Here is a 19,968-nt window from a genome sequence, read left to right on the forward strand (position 1 = left end):
CTAGGATTCTAGGTGATGCGGACAGAACAAGGAGGTGTTTGGGGACTGAAGCAGAGTTATTCGATAGATTCCCAACAAAGCCTGTAACTGGCTCAGCTGGATCTCCCCCTCTTCTGTTCCAGCCTCAGGAAATGCCTTACTCCATTGGTCCTCCCTTTGCACTTGTCATTCTTTCTGCCAGAACTGCTTCCCCAGATCTCTCCTCTCCACCCAGCTAACTCCTACACACTCTTCAGGTCTCAGCACAGATAGCTCTCTCATCAAAGCCTCCCTCTCAGACTTGGTTAAGCCCTCTATTTCAGGTTTCCTCTCAGACTTGGTTAAGCCCTCTATTTCAGGTTTCCCCAGCAACTGTACAATTTACCTTATCATTGAAGTTATCTTGCTTATAATTTTACAATGAAATATGTATGATTATTTATCTATAGCCTCCCCCAACAGGCATTCTAGAAACTTCCTTAGGTCAAGAACCATATCTGCCTTTCCCCTCTTGAACCCGTTTTCAGTGCTTGGCATACAATAGGTACTTAATACATATGAGCAAGTGATTCATTCATAATATGAAGGACTCCTAGCTACATTTTTGTCCTCAAGGGGTTAAAGAATTTCCCTGGAGTCCATTGGTCTGAGCTGGAGGAGCCTGCTGTTCCAGTCTGGGTTCACCTCTATTCTCCTTTCCACTCACCTAGTCTTAAATTCAGTTTGGTTTAATAAATACTTTTAAGTAGCTTGAGGCCCTTCACCAGGCTCCTCAAGATTACTCCACAGCTCTTTTCCTGGATTGCCTTTCTTTCCTGATATCCCTGGCATTTTAGTGAGCCTTTAGATAGAAATCTAAATTATGATTCCTGCTAACTTCAGCAACAGATTGTAAATCAACTAGGAATGGGGGAATGACAATAAGCAAGACAGTCTCTTTCCTCCAGAGCCTTTCGGTTTGGTGGGGAGATGTGTTTGTTCACAACTAACTATAAAAAAAGGTAGGAGGAGAGAAAGGATAGCAAAGTACAAACTTATGGTAGGGGTGAGGAAGTGGAGAGGCAGGAGATATCAGTGTTTGAGGAGAGTCTAAAGGATACATAAGATATTTACCCCCAATCTTTTGAAGATTGTTATTGTTATAAAAGTAATACTTAGTCATGGTTAAAAAGTTTGGAAAATCCAGAAAAACATAATGGAAACAAAAATCACCCTCTGTCACACCTCACAGATATAACCAGTTTTATAAGATTATAATCATACTATGAACAGTTTTGTAAAACATTTATAATTAAAAACATTCCCATGTAATTAAGTATTCTTCTAAATCATGAATTTTAATGGCTGCATTTTTATTTATTTAATTTTGGCTGCATTGGGTCTTCATTGCTGCGCATGGGCTTTCTTTAGTTGAGGCGAGCGGGGGCTACTCTTCATTGTGGTGCACGGGCTTCTCATTGCAGTGGCTTCTCTTGTTGCGGAGCACGGGCTCTAGGCGCCCGGGCTTCGGTAGTTGTGGCTCGCAGGCTCCAGAACGCAGGCTCAGTAGTTGTGGCACATGGGTCCAGTTGCTACGGGCCCAGTTGCTCCGCGGCATGTGGGATCTTCCCAGACCAGGGCTCAAACCCACGTCCCCTGCACCGGCAGGCAGATTCTTAACCACTGTGCCACCAGGAAAGCCCAATGGCTGCATTTTTAATAGAGTATAATAGTTAAGAGTACAACCCCTAGCTATAGACTATGGTTCTAACATTATTAGCCACTTGAAGTTTCAGTTCCTGTATATGTAAAATGGGGATTAATATCCAGCAGGGACAATATATCATAATGAGAGAATAACATTCTGAAAGGAATAAGAGATGGGAAAAGCATCAGGCAAGTATTATGGTTTGACTAAATAGCTTTCGACTGGACTACCAGGGACCTTGACTCCCAAACTGTAGAGCCTTTCGGAGGTTCTGAGCAGAACAGGAACATGGTCAGTCGTATTTTTGAAAGTTTGCTCTGGCAGCAGTGCATGGGTTGTATTGGAACAGGTCAGGACTGAAAGCTGAGATCAATAATAAGACAGCTGCAATCACAGAGGTGAGAGGTAATGTGGGGCGGTGCTGGGTCAGTGGGAGCAAAGAAATAGGGAGTCAGACATGATTGATTACATGTTGGTAGCAAAAGTAAAGGAAATACCAAAGTTCAAAGTTTTAACTTGGATTAGTGAGTCTACTTCTCTCTACACTACAACCATCTTACTGCAAGCCACCATCATCTGTGGCCTGGGTTACTGCAACAACTCTTCTTTCCCCACCAGTCAATTACCCTCACAGCTGTTGCACTGATTTTTTTTTAATGGATTCATCTTAAAGCATGAATTAGATCAAATTACTCCGCTGTTTACAATTCTTCAGTTGCTTCCCAAAGTCTGTAAACTCTTTACAATGCCTTATAAGGCTCTTGCTGCTCTGCCTCCTGTATTTCTCGAATTTCACCTTGTGCCATTCTGCCTTGTTCACCACAGCAAGCTCACATTCCTGCCTCTGGGCTTTTGTAAGTGCTGTTCCCTTTGCCCAGTGTCCTTCTTCTCCCCACCTTCTCCCTTTGTATGGCTAGCTTCCTTGTCCTTTAGATCACAGCTTAAATGTTACCTCATGTCCTAACCCTCCTATCCAAATCAGATCCCTGCTTCCTATTCTCTATCTCACTACCAATATCTCAACAGCACTTATCAAATTCGAAGTTTATAAAGATATATTTATTTACATTTTTATTGCATTTCCTCCACTGTAAACTCCACAGAAGGAAGAGATCCTATCTATCCTGTTCTGTTTTTGCCTGGTGCCTGACATATGGAAGGCATTTAATCAATATTTGTTGAATGAATGAATAAATCAATGAAAGAGCTGATGAGTAGAAAGTACGATGAAAAGATAGGTTTAAAGGGGAATTTATATCTCAGATCTCTGATACCGTGGTGCCAGGGTGTGTGTACATGGGGCAGGGATAGTGATATCTTTAGAGTTAGAAAAGGAAAAAGACTTGGCATTTGATATTGTACCTCCAGTGCTACTCAGGGGAGATAGGGTCTGACCAGAGGCTGACACTATTTCAACTACACTACCAGGTCAGTATCAGATGGGACACAATGCAGCGTAACAGTTAAGAATAAAAGAATTAGAGAACAACATAGTTTAGAAACAAGTGCTAGTGGTGTGGTTTGGGCTACAGTTGCAATATGAACTTACAGTGGTGAATTAGTGAGGCCCAAAATATTCAGAATAGAAGACTGGAAGAGATGATGCTCTAAATTTATCCATTCAAAAATGTTTATTGAATACCTGTCAAGTGTGAGGCCCCAAGCCAAGTGCCGAGAATACAGAGGTAAATAGGACACTGGCCCTGGGCTCTACTTTCTTACAGTCTAAATAAGGAGACAGACATGAAATCAAAACGATTACCTTGGGCTTCCCTGGTGGCGCAGTGGTTAAGAATCTACCTGCCAATGGAGTGGACACGGGTTTGAGCCCTGGTCCGGGAAGATCCCACATCCCGTGGAGCAACTAAGCCCGTGCGCCACTACTACTGAGCCGGCACTCGAGAGCCCGTGAGCCACAACTACTAAAGCCTGCGTGCCTAGAGCCCGTGCTCTGCAACAAGAGAAGCCACCGCAGTGAGAAGCCCGCACACTGCAATGAAGAGTAGCCCCCGCTCGCCGCAACTAGAGAAAGCCCACGCAGAGCAACAAAGACCTAATGCAGCCGAACATAACTAACTAAATAAAATAAACATATAAATAAAAAGGTTACCTTAGAATTGTCACGATATATATAGAATTTTATTCCACTGAAGAAAGATAAACATAAACACAAGTATATAACAATGTTGAGAAGTGCTATAAAGAAAAAAAAGCAGGGTAAGAGGGATAGAAAGTGAGTACGGAGGGTATGTTGTATAGGGTGCTCAGTAAGGGCCTCGCCATAAGGTATCATTTGACTAAAGAAGGGGTGAGAGATTGAGCTAGATGGGTGTCTTGAGGCAGAGCATCCCGGGTAATGGACATAAGTATTAAGGCAGACTTGTGCTTGGGTAGCTAGAGAGATAGCAAGTGCTGAGTGAGAGGGAGTGTAGAAGATGAGGAGAGAGAAGTAGCAATGTCAAGTCATCTGAGGCCTTGTAGGCTATGAGTAGGACTTTGGATTTTACTCAGAATGAGATGAGAAAAGCCATGCAGAGAAACTTTAACTTGATGGAGCAGGCAAAGGGAGCAATTACAGGTTTAGGGGTATAGGAAAATAAAAATGGAGTCAGTACTTAGGAGCTCAATTCAGCAAGAAGGATGGATGGGAGAGATTGAAACCAGTAAGACCATCCCAATAGCTCAGGTGCAAGATGCTGATAACTAACCAGAGTGGGCAGTGAGAACTATATAAAGATGAAAAGTTTTCAAAGAAAGCAATGGTATTTACTGGCTTGGTGTGGGATGACTGTACTTGTAATGTACCTTCAGAGCTACTGACTTCAGATACAGACAGATGTCCTGTGAGAGGCAAATGAGGCCAGAGCAACTGTTCCTAAATTGGAGCCACAAGAGAGTTTCAGAACAAACCTGCTGTTTGTAATTGAAACTAGTTCTTTGTTTGTTTGAAATAGAAATAGAAAAAAAAAAAAAACTAGAAGACCTAAAATAATTTCCCTTATCCTGAAAAGTAAACAGGATTGATCCTGCTTATCAGCTGACAATTCAATAGTCATGAGCAGGCAGGCAAAGTGGACTTAGGCTGGTGTGAGCCTAAGTCCACTTCTGCAAATCAGCAAATTTTATTAGGAATGCATCTCCCTCTTTTGGGTCTAAATAAGTAATCAAATTTAATGAAATATTCTTTGTATAGTGTTGTCTCCTTACTCAAACACTTTTGTGTCACTTATTTTGTTGTATATAATTTTCTTAAATAGGGTTGAAGGCTCTGAAAATAATGTGCAGAAAATGTGATACATAGCTAAAAATATGAAGGGGCATATGCAGTAGAAGGGTCCTGTTGTTCTGAAAACCAAGGATAAGAAAGTAGAATATATTACTGACATTAGCTTAGAAAAGTGTATGGTAGTGTAGGGTAGATATAAATAATTGACCAAAGAAATATCGATACCCTTAACAACTGGTAATAGCACTAATAATTTTTCCATAAAATTTATGTGGCCAACTTAAAGAAGCCAGAGAAGGATTTGGTAATGTGTGGATAATATTTAATAGGAAAAGCACTTAACTGTTTAAATATGTTGTCTCATCTCGGTTATTTACACTTATCTTCCAACTATTCTTAAGGGTGTGAAGATGACAAATTATGCGTTTTCCCTCAATATTTTAAAGCTGACTACATTGAAAATGTAAAAAACACTTGAAAGACTTAACCATTAATTTTGTTTCTTGTTTTTGTTTTTTGGAGTGGGGGTGATAATAGCAACAGGGATACTTAGGGGTGGAACACATTTTAGAAGAAGCACTGTTTACTTATTAGCAAATTATTTATGTTTATTTAACCTGATTTAACCAGAGGTTATTTACTTTTTAAAACGGCTAATTCTTCTTCATCAGTATTTTTTTTTCTCAATACAGATATTGCTTAAACAGAACAAAGTCCAGAGAAACCTTGATTTAACCAAATCAAATTCCTGTGCCAAGGTCAACAAACCAAGATCATTTAAAAGTTGAATTTAAAAAAAAAGAATTCAACCGAAGCAAGTTTGAGACCAGGCCTGAGGATTTGCTCTTTTGAAGAGCGACGCTGACTTTCTGTCTGACCTCAGGGAGGTTCCGTTTCTGAGGTCTATTTTCTCTTTAAACCATTAAGAGGCTTGTGTTTGTGTATCTCTTCAAGCGTTCTTGGGATACCTGATTTGGGATTTGGTTATAGGGGCTCTAAGCTGAAAACAGTTTGACCAAAAGTATCATCTTCATCCTAAAGAAGTCTTGTATATTGTACAAAGGAGTTTTTCAATTTCATACACAGCAAACACACTTTTACACATCTGAGGCAAATGATAAAAAAAGGATAAAAGTTAACATTTAGTTTTTTGAATTCTTACTGTTTTTCAGGCATCACACAGCAGTTTAGTTCTTACTCTTTTTGTATGTAATATAACATTTCATAATAGGCATTTGATATTAAATGAATTAAGTAAGATGTATTTCACCCTTCACCGGTTTTGAAACTGTTGGCATGACATTTTAATGAACAGTACAAATCTGCAGTCTAAAAAAGGGCTTTATCATCAGCTCAGAACAGGAAAACCTAAGTATAATGAAGGTGGCCAAGATGACTACTGAGATCATTAATTATGTTGTCTAATCACTCCAGTTTCTACCTCCCTTTGGCCTCAAAAGTAAAAAAAAAAATCTTCTACTTGCAAGAAAAAAAAAGTCTCCTTGACTAGAAAGGAAGTTTGAATGTTGTACCTTACTGCAAACTCTTAGAAGAGGAAATAAAACTGCCATTTAAATGTGTTGTTAACGAACTTTGGCGGGACTATGCTATATGAATCGGCGAGTTTCAAAATTAAAATTACTTCTGAATCCTCCGGTCAAAAAGCAAAGGCCTCCTCTTTTAACCACTCCTTTTTTAAAAATCCCTTACAATTTACACCTGGAATATGATGATGAAATGTGAAATGAAATACTGCAACGAACATTAATCGGCTCAGCTACTCGGCACAGTCTCAGCAGAGGACGATGATGTCTGTCCTCTCAGGTAATCTTAACAAAAACTCGAGGAGAGGAGCTGTCATTCCCACCCCACGGAAGCTTCCACTGAAACCCTGACTGCCCTCAGATCCCGGCCGTGCCGGCTAGATGACGTTTATCACGGCGGGGATTTCCGTATCGGTGACACACGCCACTTCCGGCCGACGGTGAGAGTGACGTGGCAGGAGAGGCCGAGCTCCGTCCTTCGGGCCGGGACACCCGGAGCTGTCAGGTGGCTTCAGGGCAGCCCTGCGGGGAAAGAAGAGCTCACCTATACCGGCGGCAGCTGGAAGGCCGGAGCCGGAAGTGCCACGTGTCCCGGTTGCGCCTGCGCGGCCGGGGGCTGACAGGCAGTTCCGGCCGGCGCCTCCCTCCGTCTCTCTCCGTCTCTCTGCGCTTGGCTGCTGCCTACCAGCCCGGCGTTCTCGGCCCCACCGGCCCGACTTCCAAGCCTCAGCCCCCAGACCAGGCAGTCACCGCCGGCGGGCTAGGGAGAATGCGGCGCCATGCCTAGGGCTTCCTGCGCCGCCCTCTCTCTATCCCGCCTTCAGTCCTAAGTCGTTAGCCCCCTCCCTCCGGCTTCCAGCAGTCGTCCTTCAACTCTCGGCTTGGCGCTGCCGCAGACGCCAACCAGCACCTTCTAACCCCGATAAACATCGTCGTCATGTCCCAGCCCGGGATACCGGCCTCTGGCGGCGCCCCCATCGGCCTCCAGGCCCAGAACGGGGCCGCCCGGGCCTCGGGGTCTCCCTACACCAACGGTAAGTGCCGCCCGGGGGTGGGAGGTGGGGACGGCGGGGGCGCTGGGGACGGCAAAGTTTGGGCCCCGGCTCGAGCTGACCTTTGGTTGCTGCCGCCGTCTGAGGGGAGGGTGACTTCCCTTCCCGGGTCAGGAACGGCTGGAGGGGGGAGGCTGAGCCACGGACACCGCGGCTCGTCTTTGTTTTTCATGTTTACTTATTTATTCTTTCGTTCAGCACACAGTCGCTGAGCACTTGCTGTATGTAACGCCCTGGGTATACATGGGTGAAGAATACAGATTAGGTCCGTACCTCAGAACTGGCATACAAGGCTCATAGTGTCTGTTTATGTGCCTTTCCCCTCCTCGCCCCTTCACCCATGTCTTCTAGAGAGCAGAGTTTGGGGTCTGATTCATTTCGGTCCCGTCGGGCCTGCAGTGACGTGAGGGTCATACTCAGTGTGAATTTGCGGAGACGAATGGATGATTGTGCTTTGGCGAGACCTCCTTAGGGCCTGCTTCATCTCTCCCTGAACCTTCCCCGAATTGTACTTAGGCCCCCTCGTTCAGTTTTTCAGCTTTAGAAGGGGAGAATCTCCTGTTTGATTTCCAGAGGTCTTTACATCACTTGGAAAGTGGTTGGACACAAGTCTCTGAACCTCTGACCAGAGTGTACATGTGGCAGTATAATTTGTCATTTGGTGTGAGGGTGTCTTCTAATTTTATACCCCTTCTAGGATTCTTTAAATTGTCGTATGTTGTGCTTTGCTAAGTTTATTATAATCGTTATAATAAAGACAGATTTTCTGCCAACAGTTTGCCAAGTTACCAATTTACTTATAAATCTTTGGTTCTTGGAAACAAAACTGGTAGAATAATACTAAAATGCTTAAGTTGTCCATTGGAATCTAAGATTGCTGTGAAGTTCGAGAAAATAATCAATGACTAAAATTTAGCTAATTAACATTGTTTTAAGAGACTGCTGTTTTCTGTACAAAGAAGGCTCTAAAGACTTTAAAAAATGTCTATGAGTAGGCAGGTATGTAGGCAGAAGCAAGAATAAGTGGGGGTAAGCACTGAAATGGTGTTACGTTGAATCAATTGTTCTTTTTCAAATTTACGGTAACATTATGTAAACTACATTTTATTCTAGGCTCTTTAGTTACATTTTCACCGAGGATGAAATTATTTAAAGACATTTCACTTTAAGGTCAAAACTCTTAAGCAAGATGTCATATGACTGTGGCTCTTTCTTACAATCTATAACTTGCAATTTTACATGAGCTTTAAATGGCAAATCTTGTAAATATGCATGTAAACTTATATGTAAGTATGTTTGTGATAATTTTGAAATGTTAAAGCAATTTACACTGTATGTACTGTATTGGAGATGTTGTCACTATGTTGATTTGATCCAGTCCAACAGACATTTGTTGCACACTTAAGTTCTGTCCTTAGGAATGTAAAAGAGAGTAAGAAAAGAGTCCCTGTACACAGGTTGTTCAGAGCCAATTCTGGAGTCAGATAGGGAAGGAAATCATAGGATTGCAAATATGTACCCCTGACTTTTTTTTTTTTTAAGATTTATTATTTATTTATTTATTTTATTTGTTTTTGGCTGTGTTGGATCTTTGTTGAGGCACGCGGGATCTTTCTTTGCTGTGTGCAGGCTCTTCGTTGTGGTGCTCGGGCTTCTCTCTATTTGTGGCATGCAGATTTTCTCTTCTCTAGTTGTGGCATGCAGGCTCCACAGTGTGTGGGCTCTGTAGTTGTGGCGTGTGGGTTCAAGAGCACGTGGGCTCTGTAGTTTGTGGCACACGGGCTCAAGTTGAGGCGCGTGAGCACAGTAGTTGTGGCACGCAGGCTTAGTTGCCCCGCAACATGTGGGATCTTAGTTCCCTGACCAGGGATAGAACCTGAGTCCCCTGAATTGTAAGGTGGATTCTTTACCAATGGACCACCAGGGAAGTCCCTAGCCCCCACTTTTTAAAAAATAAGCTTCGGGCTTCCCTGGTGGCGCAGTGATTGAGAGTCCACCTGCTGATGCAGGGGACATGGGTTCGTGCTCCGGTCCAGGAAGATCCCACATGCCGCAGAGCGGCTAGGCCCGTGAGCCATGGCCGCTGAGCCTGCGCGTCTGGAGCCTGTGCTTTGCAACGGGAGAGGCCACAGCAGTGAGAGGCCTGCGTACCTCAAAAAAAAAAAAAAAAAGTTTCAAGTGTATAACATTATAATTTGACATCTGTATACACTACAAAGTGATCACCACCACAAGTCTAGTTACCATCCATCACCATACACAGTTGACCCTTTCACCCATTTCATCCATCTCCCAACCCCCTTCCCCTCTGGTAACCACTAATCTGATCTCTATATTGATGAGTTTTTGTTTTATTTTGTCTGTTTACTTGATTTGTTTTTTTAGATTCCAAATATGAGTGAAATTATATGGTATTTGTCTTTGTCTGCTTATTTCACTTAGCATAGTACCTTCAAGTTCCATCCACGTTCTTGTAAATGGCAGGATTTCATTCTTTTTATGCATGAGTAATATTCCATTGTGTGTGTGTATATTTATCACATCTTCTTTATCCATTCATCCATTGATGGACACTTAGGTTGTTTCCATATCTTGGCTGTTGTAAATAATGCTTCAGGGAACACAGGGGTACATATATCTGTCTGAATTAGTGTTTTTGTGTTCTTCAGATAAATGCCCGGAAGTGGAATAGCTGGGTCATATGGTATATACCCTTGTTAAGATATAATTTTGACATTCTTTTTATAAGCCCTATTTCTAAAGTTTTTTGAAAAGGTATTCTCAGTAAAATGGCTAATGTCCTGTATTGGGTTCCTTTATTGTTCATCCCACTAATAATAAAGAGAGTAGGGATGTGGTGGAGAATTGGAGGGGAGGATATTTCTCTAGAAGGTGAAAAAAAAGTTCTGTGCTGGAATCTGATTTTTTTGGTTAATTCTTTCTAGGCACTTATTGCTGCTTAAATATTCTATTGAATTCTCTTATGTTTCAGGTTTGATATAGCTTGCTTAAATTACATATTACAGTTTAGTTGGATCTTTTGTTTTTAGATTATAATCTAAAAGGTGACTGAGGAATCACCTTTTTCACTTTTCTGTAACTTGCTTTCATATTGTATAGTGTCATTATATTACAGAATGCCTCACATCTGGACATTTCTTTATGTGGTTGATTGTTACATTGCACTACAATCCAAAGGTTATCTAGACAGGTTTTTCTAAGTCTCTGTGTAGATTTGTGTACACTTATTTCCTTTGCAGAAATTGATGGTGAAATTGCAAGACTACTTAAACTGGCAGATCTTCATCTGATTACCATGTAATAAGGGCTAAAGGCAAATCATTACTCCCACTTTTAAAAACAATTGTTTAATTAATTTATTTGTTTGCACAGGGTCTTAGTTGTGGCAGTCTAGCTCCTTAGTTGCAGCTTGAGGGCTTCTTAGTTGTGACATGCAAACTCCTAGTTGCGGCACGCACTTGGGGTCTAGTTCCCTGGCTAGGGATCGAACCTGGGCCCGCTGCATTGGGAGCACAGAGTCTTAACCACGGCGCCACCAGGGAAGTCCCATGCCTCCCACTTCTAATTAGCTTCCTTATTGACTGTTTGAGTCAATTTGCCAAGGCAGTTAGAAACTATAGTTTTTGTTTGTTTGTTTGTTTTTGTTGTTTTTTTTTGCAGTAGGCGGGCCTCTCACTGTTGTGGCCTCTCCCATTGCGGAGCACAGGCTCCGGACGCGCAGGCTCAGCGGCCATGGCTCACGGGCTCAGCCGCTCCGCGGCATGTGGGATCCTCCCAGACCGGGGCACGAACCCGTATCCCCTGCATCGGCAGGCGGACTCTCAACCACTGTGCCACCAGGGAAACCCAGAAACTATAGTTTTATTAATAGTATTTTTTGTAATATTATGTAATATTCAACTTTTCCCCTTATAGATTAAGAGTGAGAAGGATATTCTACACCCTCTCTCCCACCCAGATTACCCTATTATAAAATAATATTAGTTTTCCCTCTAGACTGTAAGTCCTTTGAGGACAAGAATATCAGTTTTTGCACATCATCCTCTCTCCAGCAGACTCACACGGTTTCTAGCACATTTAAGGAATTACCAGTTTTATCGAATGAATATCTTAGAATTGGGTATTTTGCGGTTTAGTTCACTAAACACGTATTAACTTGTTCATGATAAGATTTGAGCTCATTTTCAACTTCTTTTTTTTTCTGGTGAAATTTTCTGTGGATTTTTGTACAATAGTATCAGCTAAAACACAGTAGAATATGGGGGGGTTGGTCATCAGTTTAAATGCTAGACTTGTGCTCATATCTCTATTTTAGGCATGACAGAAATGTAAATCTCTTTTAGTTTCACTATGAGGAAAACCATATTTATGATGTTGTATTTTTAATATAGGAAGTCTTTAGTCGTGATCAAAGCATGTTGAGAATAAGATTGGCATGTGGTCTATAATACTGATTGTTGTGGCTGAGTTCCCTTTAATGTTTTTAGTGGGCACAGTAACTTTGGACTCTCATAAGACTCTTTGCATACCTCTAATAGACCTTACTGCATTGAGCTTCTGGTTAGTCTCTGCTGTTAGACTGGGAACTCCTGAAAGACATAAAATAGTAACAATAAGCACTAACATTTACTGTTTACTTACTGTATGCCCAGTCACTGTGCTATGTTGCATTATATGCATCATTCCATTTAATCCTCACAACAGCCCTATGATAAGAGAACTGTTAGGTTTACTGACCAGGAAACTGAGATGAGTGGTCAAGCAACTGGTTCAAGGTCACACAGCTAATATGTTGTGGAACCTAGATTTAAACTAGGCAGTCTTATTTAACCACTGTTATTCAACTTACCTGGTAGTTATGCCTGAATCAAGGATCAGAACCTTCTCTTTGGTTTCTTTATGTAGGTGGATACATATAATTAGAGTAAACATTTGCTGATATTTTTTGAAATTGCCACCTAGCTTAGTTTCCTTTGGATTGTAATTAATATATGACCTGGCCTTCACTTTTGTTAGTATTGAGTCCATTTCTTTGCTGTTTCAGTATCACATTTCATAAATGTCTTGTAGACCCTGAAATTGCCCATACCCCCACTTTGATTCTTTAAAAAAATTTTTTTTATTATTAGTTTCTGCTTTATAACAAAGTGAATCAGTCATACATATACATCTGTTCCCACAATCCTTCCCTCTTGCATCTCCCTCCCTCCCACCTTCCCTATCCCACCCCTCCAGGCGGTCACAAAGCACCAAGCTGATCTCCCTGTGCTATGCGGCTGCTTCCCACTATCTATCTACCTTACGTTTGGTAGTGTATATATGTCCATGCCTCTCTCTCGCTTTGTCACAGCTTACCCTTCCCCCTCCCCATATCCTCAAGTCCATTCTCAAGTAGGTCTGTGTCTTTATTCCTGTTTTACCCCTAGGTTCTTCATGACATTTTTTTCCCTTAAATTCCATATATATGTGTTAGCATACGGTATTTGTCTTTCTCTTTCTGACTTACTTCACTCTGTATGACAGACTCTACGTCTATCCATCTCATTACAAATAGCTCAGTTTCGTTTCTTTTTATGGCCGAGTAATATTCCATTGTATATATGTGCCACATCTTCTTTATCCATTCATCCGATGATGGACACTTAGATTGTTTCCATCTCCGGGCTATTGTGAATAGAGCTGCAATGAACATTTTGCTACATGTCTCTTTTTGAATTATGGTTTTCTCAGGGTATATGCCTAGTAGTGGGATTGCTGGATCATATGATAGTTCTATTTGTAGTTTTTTAAGGAACCTCCAGACTGTTCTCCATAGTGGCTGTACCAATTCACCTTCCCACCAGCAGTGCAAGAGTGTTCCCTTTTCTCCACACCCTCTCCAGCATTTATTGTTTCTAGATTTCTTGATGATGGCCATTCTGACTGGTGTGAGATGATATCTCATTGTAGTTTTGATTTGCATTTCTCTAATGAGTAAAGATGTTGAGCATCCTTTCATGTGTTTGTTGGCAGTCTGTATATCTTCTTTGGAGAAATGTCTATTTAAGTCTTCTGCCCATTTTTTGATTGGGTTGTTTGTTTTTTTGCTATTGAGCTGCATGAGCTGTTTATAAATTTTGGAGATTAATCCTTTGTCACTTGCTTCATTTGCAAATATTTCTCCCATTCTGAGGGTTGTCTTTTGGTCTTGTTTATGGTTTCCTTTGCTGTGCAAAAGCTTTGAAGTTTCATTAGGTCCCATTTGTTTATCTTTGTTTTTATTTCCATTTCTCTAGGAGGTGGGTCCAAAAGGATCTTGCTGTGATTTATGTCATAGAGTGTTCTGCCTATGTTTTCCTCTAAGAGTTTGATAGTGTCTGGCCTTACATTTAGGTCTTTAATCCATTTTGAGCTTATTTTTGTGTATGGTGTTAGGGAATGATCTAATCTCATACTTTTACATGTCCCTGTCCAGTTTTCCCAGCACCACTTATTGAAGAGGCTGTCCTTTCTCCACTGTACATTCCTGCCTCCTTTATCAAAGATAAGTTGACCATATGTGCGTGGGTTTATCTCTGGGCTTTCTATCCTGTTCCATTGATCTATCTTTCTGTTTTTGTGCCAGGACCACACTGTCTTGATGACAGTAGCTTTGTAGTATAGTCTGAAGTCAGGGAGCCTGATTCCTCCAGCTCCGTTTTTCGTTCTCAAGATTGCTTTGGCTATTCGGGGTCTTTTGTTTTTCCAAACAAATTTTGAAATTTTTTGTTCTAGTTCTGTGAAAAATGCCAGTGGTAGTTTGATAGGGATTGCATTAAATCTGTAGATTGCTTTGGGTAGTAGAGTCATTTTCACAATGTTGATTCATCCAATCCAGGAACATGGTATATCTCTCTATTTGTATCATCTTTAATTTCTTTCATCAGTGTCTTATAATTTTCTGCATACAGGTCTTTTGTCTCCTTAGGTAGGTTTATTTCTAGATATTTTATTCTTTTTGTTGCAGTGGTAAATGGGAGTGTTTTCTTGATTTCACTTTCAGATTTCTCATCATTAGTGTACAGGAATGCCAGAGATTTCTGTGCATTAATTTTGTATCCTGCCACTTTACCAAATTCATTGATTAGCTCTAGTAGTTTTCTGGTAGCATCTTTAGGATTCTCTATGTATAGCATCATGTCATCTGCAAACAGTGACAGCTTTACTTCTTCTTTTCCAATTTGGATTCCTTTTATTTCCTTTTCTTCTCTGATTGCTGTGGCTAAAACTTCCAAAACTAAGTTGAATAAGAGTGGTGAGAGTGGGCAACCTTGTCTTGTTCCTGATCTTAGTGGAAATGGTTTCAGTTTTTCACCATTGAGGACGATGTTGGCTGTGGATTTGTCATATATGGCCTTTATTATGTTGAGGAAAGTTCCCTCTATGCCTACTTTCTGCAGGGTTTTTATCATAAATGGGTGTTGAATTTTGTCGAAAGCTTTCTCTGCATCTATTGAGATGATCATATGGTTTTTCTCCTTCAATTTGTTAATATGGTGTATCACATTGATTGATTTGCATATATTGAAGAATCCTTGCATTCCTGGAATAAACCCCACTTGATCATGGTGTATGATCCTTTTAATGTGCTGTTGGATTCTGTTTGCTAGTATTTTGTTGAGGATTTTTGCATCTATGTTCATCAGTGATATTGTCCTGTAGTTTTCTTTCTTTGTGACATCCTTGCCTGGTTTTGGTATCAAGGTGATGGTGGCCTCGTAGAATGAGTTTGGGAGTGTTCCTCCCTCTGCTATATTCTGGAAGAGTTTGAGAAGGATAGGTGTTAGCTCTTCTCTAAATGTTTGATAGAATTCGCCTGTGAAGCCATCTGGTCCTGGGCTTTTGTTTGTTGGAAGATTTTTTATCACAGTTTCACTTTCAGTGCTTGTGATTGGTCTATTCATATTTTCTATTTCTTCCTGATTCAGTCTTGGCAGGTTGTGCATTTCTAGGAATTTGTCCATTTCTTCCAGGTTGTCCATTTTATTGGCATAGAGCTGCTCGTAGTAATCTCTCATGATCTTTTGTATTTCTGCAGTGTCAGTTGTTACTTCTCCTTTTTCATTTCTAATTCTATTGATTTGAGTCTTCTCCCTTTTTTTCTTGATGAGTCTGGCTAATGGTTTATCAATTTTGCTTATCTTCTCAAAGAACCAGCTTTTAGTTTTATTGATCTTTGCTATCGTTTCCTTCATTTCTTTTTCATTTATTTCTGATCTAATCTTTATGATTTCTTTCCTTCTGCTAACTTTGGGGTTTTTTTGTTCTTCTTTCTCTAATTGCTTTAGGTGCAGGGTCAGGTTGTTTACTCGAGATGTTTCCTGTTTCTTAAGGTGGGATTGTATTGCTATAAACTTCCCCCTTAGAACTGCTTTTGCTGCGTCCCATAGGTTTTGGGTCATCGTGTCTCCATTGTCATTTGTTTCTAGGTATTTTTTTATTTCCTCTTTGATTTCTTCAGTGATCACTTCATTATTAAGTAGTGTATTGTTTAGCCTCCATGTGTTTGTATTTTTTTACAGACCTTTTCCTGTAATTGATGTCTAGTCTCATAGCATTGTGGTCAGAAAAGATACTTGATACAATTTCAATTTTCTTAAATTTACCAAGGCTTGATTTATGACCCAAGATATGGTCTATCCTGGAGAATGTTCCATGAGCACTTGAGAAAAATGTGTATTCTGTTGTTTTTGGATGGAATGTCCTATAAATATCAATTAAGTCCATCTTGTTTAATGTATCATTTAAAGCTTGTGTTTCCTTATTTATTTTCATTTTGGATGATCTGTCCATTGGTGAAAGTGGGCTGTTGAAGTCCCCTACTATGAGTGTGTTACTGTCGATTTCCCCTTTTATGGCTGTTAGTATTTCCCTTATGTATGGAGGTGCTCCTATGTTGGGTGCATAAATATTTACAAGTGTTATATCTTCTTCTTGGATCGCTCCCTTGATCATTATGTAGTGTCCTTCTTTGTCTCTTCTAATAGTCTTTATTTTAAAGTCTATTTTGTCTGATACAAGAATTGCTACTCCAGCTTTCTTTTGATTTCCATTTGCATGGAATATCTTTTTCCATCCCCTTACTTTCAATCTGTATGTGTCTCTAGCTCTGAGGTGGGTCTCTTGTAGACAGCATATATATGGGTCTTGTTTTTGTATCCATTCAGCCAATCTGTGTCTTTTGGTGGGAGCATTTAGTCCATTTACATTTAAGGTAATTATCGATATGTATGTTCCTATTCCTATTTTCTTAATTGTTTTGGGTTCGTTATTGTAGGTCTTTTCCTTCTGTTGTGTTTCTTGCCTAGAGATGTTCGTTTAGCATTTGTTGTAAAGCTGGTTTGGTGGTGCTGAACTCTCTCAGCTTTTGCTTGTCTGTAAGGGTTTTAATTTCTCCATCAAATCTGAATGAGATCCTTTCTGGGTAGAGTAATCTTGGTTGCAGGTTTTTCTCCTTCATCACTTTAAATATGTCCTGCCACTCCCTTCTGGCTTGTAGAGTTTCTGCTGAGAGATCAGCTGTTAAACTTATGGGTATGCCCTTGTGTGTTATTTGTTGTTTTTCCCTTGCTGCTTTTAATATGTTTTCTTTTGTGTTTAATTTTTGACAGATTGATTAATATGTGTCTTGGCATATTTATCCTTGGATTTATTCTGTATGGGACTCTCTGTGCCTCCTGGACTTGATTAACTATTTCCTTTCCCATATTAGGGAAGTTTTCAACTATAATCTCTTCAAATATTTTCTCAGTCCCTTTCTTTTTCTCTTCTTCTTCTGGAACCCCTATAATTCAAATGTTGGTGTGTTTAATGTTGTCCCAGAGGTCTCTGAGACTGTCCTCAGTTCTTTTCATTCTTTTTTCTTTATTCTGCTGCTCTGCAGCAGTTATTTCCACTATTTTATCTTCCACTTCACTTATCCGTTCTTCTGCCTCAGTTAACCTGCTATTGATCCCATCTAGAGTATTTTTCATTTCATTTATTGTGTTTTTAATCGTTGCTTGATTCATCTTTAGTTCTTCTAGGTCTTGTTAACTGTTTCTTGCATTTTGTCTATTCTGTTTCCTAGATTTTGGATCACCTTTACTATCATTATTCTGAATTCTTTTTCAGGTAGACTGCCTATTTCCTCTTCATTTGTTAGGTCTGGTGGGTTTTTATCTTGCTCCTTCACCTGCTGTGTGTTTTTCTGTCTTCTCAGCTTGCTTATGTTACTGTGTTTGGGGTCTCCTTTTTGCAGGCTGCAGATTCGTAGTTTCCGTTGTTTTTGGTGTCTGTCCCCAGTGGCTAAGGCTGTTTCAGTGGGTTGTGTAGGCTTCCTGGTGGAGGGGACTAGTGCCTGTGTTCTGGTGGATGAGGCTCAATCTTGCCTTTCTGGTGGACAGGTCCACGTCTGGTGGTGTGTTTTGGGGTGCCTGTGGCCTTATTATGTTTTTAGGCAGCCTCTCTGCTAATGGGTGGGGTTGTGTTCCTGTCTTGCTAGTTGCTTGGCATAGGGTGACCAGCACTGTAGCTTGCTGGTCGTTGAGTGAAGCTGGGTGCTGGTGTTGAGATGGAGATCTCTGGGAGATTTTTGCCGCTTGATACTATGTGGAGCTGGGAGGTCTCTTGTGGACCAGTGTCCTGAAGTTGGCTCTCCCACTTCAGAGGCACAGCACTGACTCCTGGCTGCAGCACCAAGAGCCTTTCATCTACCTTTTGGGGGGTCTGAGGTCTTCTGTCAGCGTTCAGTAGGTGTTCTGTAGGAGTTGTTCCACGTGTAGATGAATTTCTGATGTATCTGTGGGGAGGAAGGTGATCTCCGTGTCTTACTCTTCCGCCATCTTCCCCCGGCATCCCCTCCCACTTTGATTCTTAATATTTGCTCTTCCTCTTTGATTGCTTTCTTAAAACCCGTATGTCTAGTGACTGACTCACAAGCTGTTTTCATGCAGTAGCATCCATTTATTGCACGTATAGTTTCAATTGGTCAACTCTTTAAGTGATCAGAATGTATTTTGATGTGTGGGATCTTTTTCCCCTTACCTTACTATTAAATTTATGTGAAACGGTAGTTTATTCATTGTGTTCTTGTGACTGTTCGGTAGGCTTTCTTGAAGAAACTTGTAAAGTTAACCTTTATTTTGTATTCATTGAGATAGTGTATCAGAAGTATCTTTTAATTTTTACATTCTAGATTTCATGAATAATAACGTCAATCATTTTTATATGTCACTGGTTTCTAAAGTTCACAAAGTTCATTTTGAAGTATGTGAGAATCACCACTACATGAAAATTTTACTAATGTAGATTCTGGGATTCCACTGAGTCCTATAGAATAGGAATTTACAAAGGTAGAACCTAGTATCTCTTTGTTTTTGAAGCTGCTGTTTGGGTGATTGAGAAGCAGTCACCTGCATCTATTTTAATCTCATTTTTTTCTTTTCTACTGTTTCTAATTTGGCTTCTACTTCTATACATCCACCAAAACTGCCCTTAATAAGGCCACAAATGACTTCTTGGTTATTAAGTACGAAAAATATTTTTCATTCCTATCTTTTAATTGCTCTCTTTTTCCTAAAATGTTGGTGTTCCCCAGAGCTTTCTGACCTGGTTCCCTTCTTTTTCTTTTTTTCTTAAAAAAACCAAAAAACAAAAAAACAGTAAACACAGTAAACATTTATTATTTCACATAGTTTCTGTGGCTGGCTCTTTTCTTACTCTGCACATACTCCCTGCATGATATTATTAATTTTCATGATAGCAAATATTGTACATATGCCAGTGAGTTCCAAAGTTATATGATAAGCTGAAACCCATCTAGTTAGATGTCTTTCTATTGGACATTTCCACTTGAATCTCTTGGTGACACCTAACGTATATTGAAAATAATTCTTCATTCCCTCTTTCCTTTGCTATTCCCTGCCTTTCCCAGTTCTTTTCTCCTCCTTCTGTCCCAGTGAATGACACTGCCTCTACTGACTCGCACAGGTCAGAATCCTGGGAATCATCCTTGGTTCCTTCCCCACTTCAATTCCACATCAATTTGTATATTCAGTCCCCATATTCAATTCCACATCAAATTCCATTGGTTCAATTTCCTCTATCAGTTTTTTTTTTTTTGGCCACACTGCGTGGCTTATGGGATCTTAGTTATATATACTATATACCATCTTAATAGGGGAAGGGGAGAGAGAGAAGGGTACTTACGGGAAAACAATTTTTAGGAAAGATAAATTGGTCCTTAGTAGAATAGATGGGAGACTTGGTCATTTTGTGACAGTGTATGTTTAGGTGTGGTGTGGAGAATTCTCATCTCAGGTAATGAGGCAGTCTTCTCTCGTTGCTCCTGGGGAGGAGATTTATGACAACTTAATTCTTTTGAGTTCTTTTGGGAAGCTCTGCTTTTGGGCAGGTAAGTGATTCCCAAAACTCATGCCCTGTACTCAAAATAATTTTTAT

The 19,968-nt window shown here is 40.4% G+C and overlaps 1 protein-coding gene across 3 annotated transcripts in view; it reads left to right on the forward strand.

Moving 5' to 3' along the window:
- The first annotated feature begins 6,867 nt into the window (after window positions 1-6,867).
- Window positions 6,868-19,968, forward strand: part of SEC24A (SEC24 homolog A, COPII coat complex component) — a 69,167-nt gene continuing 56,066 nt past the window's right edge. For all 3 annotated transcript variants that reach the window (XM_060093370.1, XM_060093371.1, XM_060093372.1), the window contains exon 1: window positions 6,868-7,470. In XM_060093370.1, coding sequence (XP_059949353.1) covers window positions 7,374-7,470 — 97 coding nt within the window. In that variant the 5' untranslated portion in view covers window positions 6,868-7,373. The remainder of the gene's footprint in view (window positions 7,471-19,968) is intronic.

Source organism: Mesoplodon densirostris, chromosome 3 (genome assembly GCF_025265405.1).
Source record: "Mesoplodon densirostris isolate mMesDen1 chromosome 3, mMesDen1 primary haplotype, whole genome shotgun sequence".
NCBI lineage: Eukaryota > Metazoa > Chordata > Mammalia > Artiodactyla > Ziphiidae > Mesoplodon > Mesoplodon densirostris.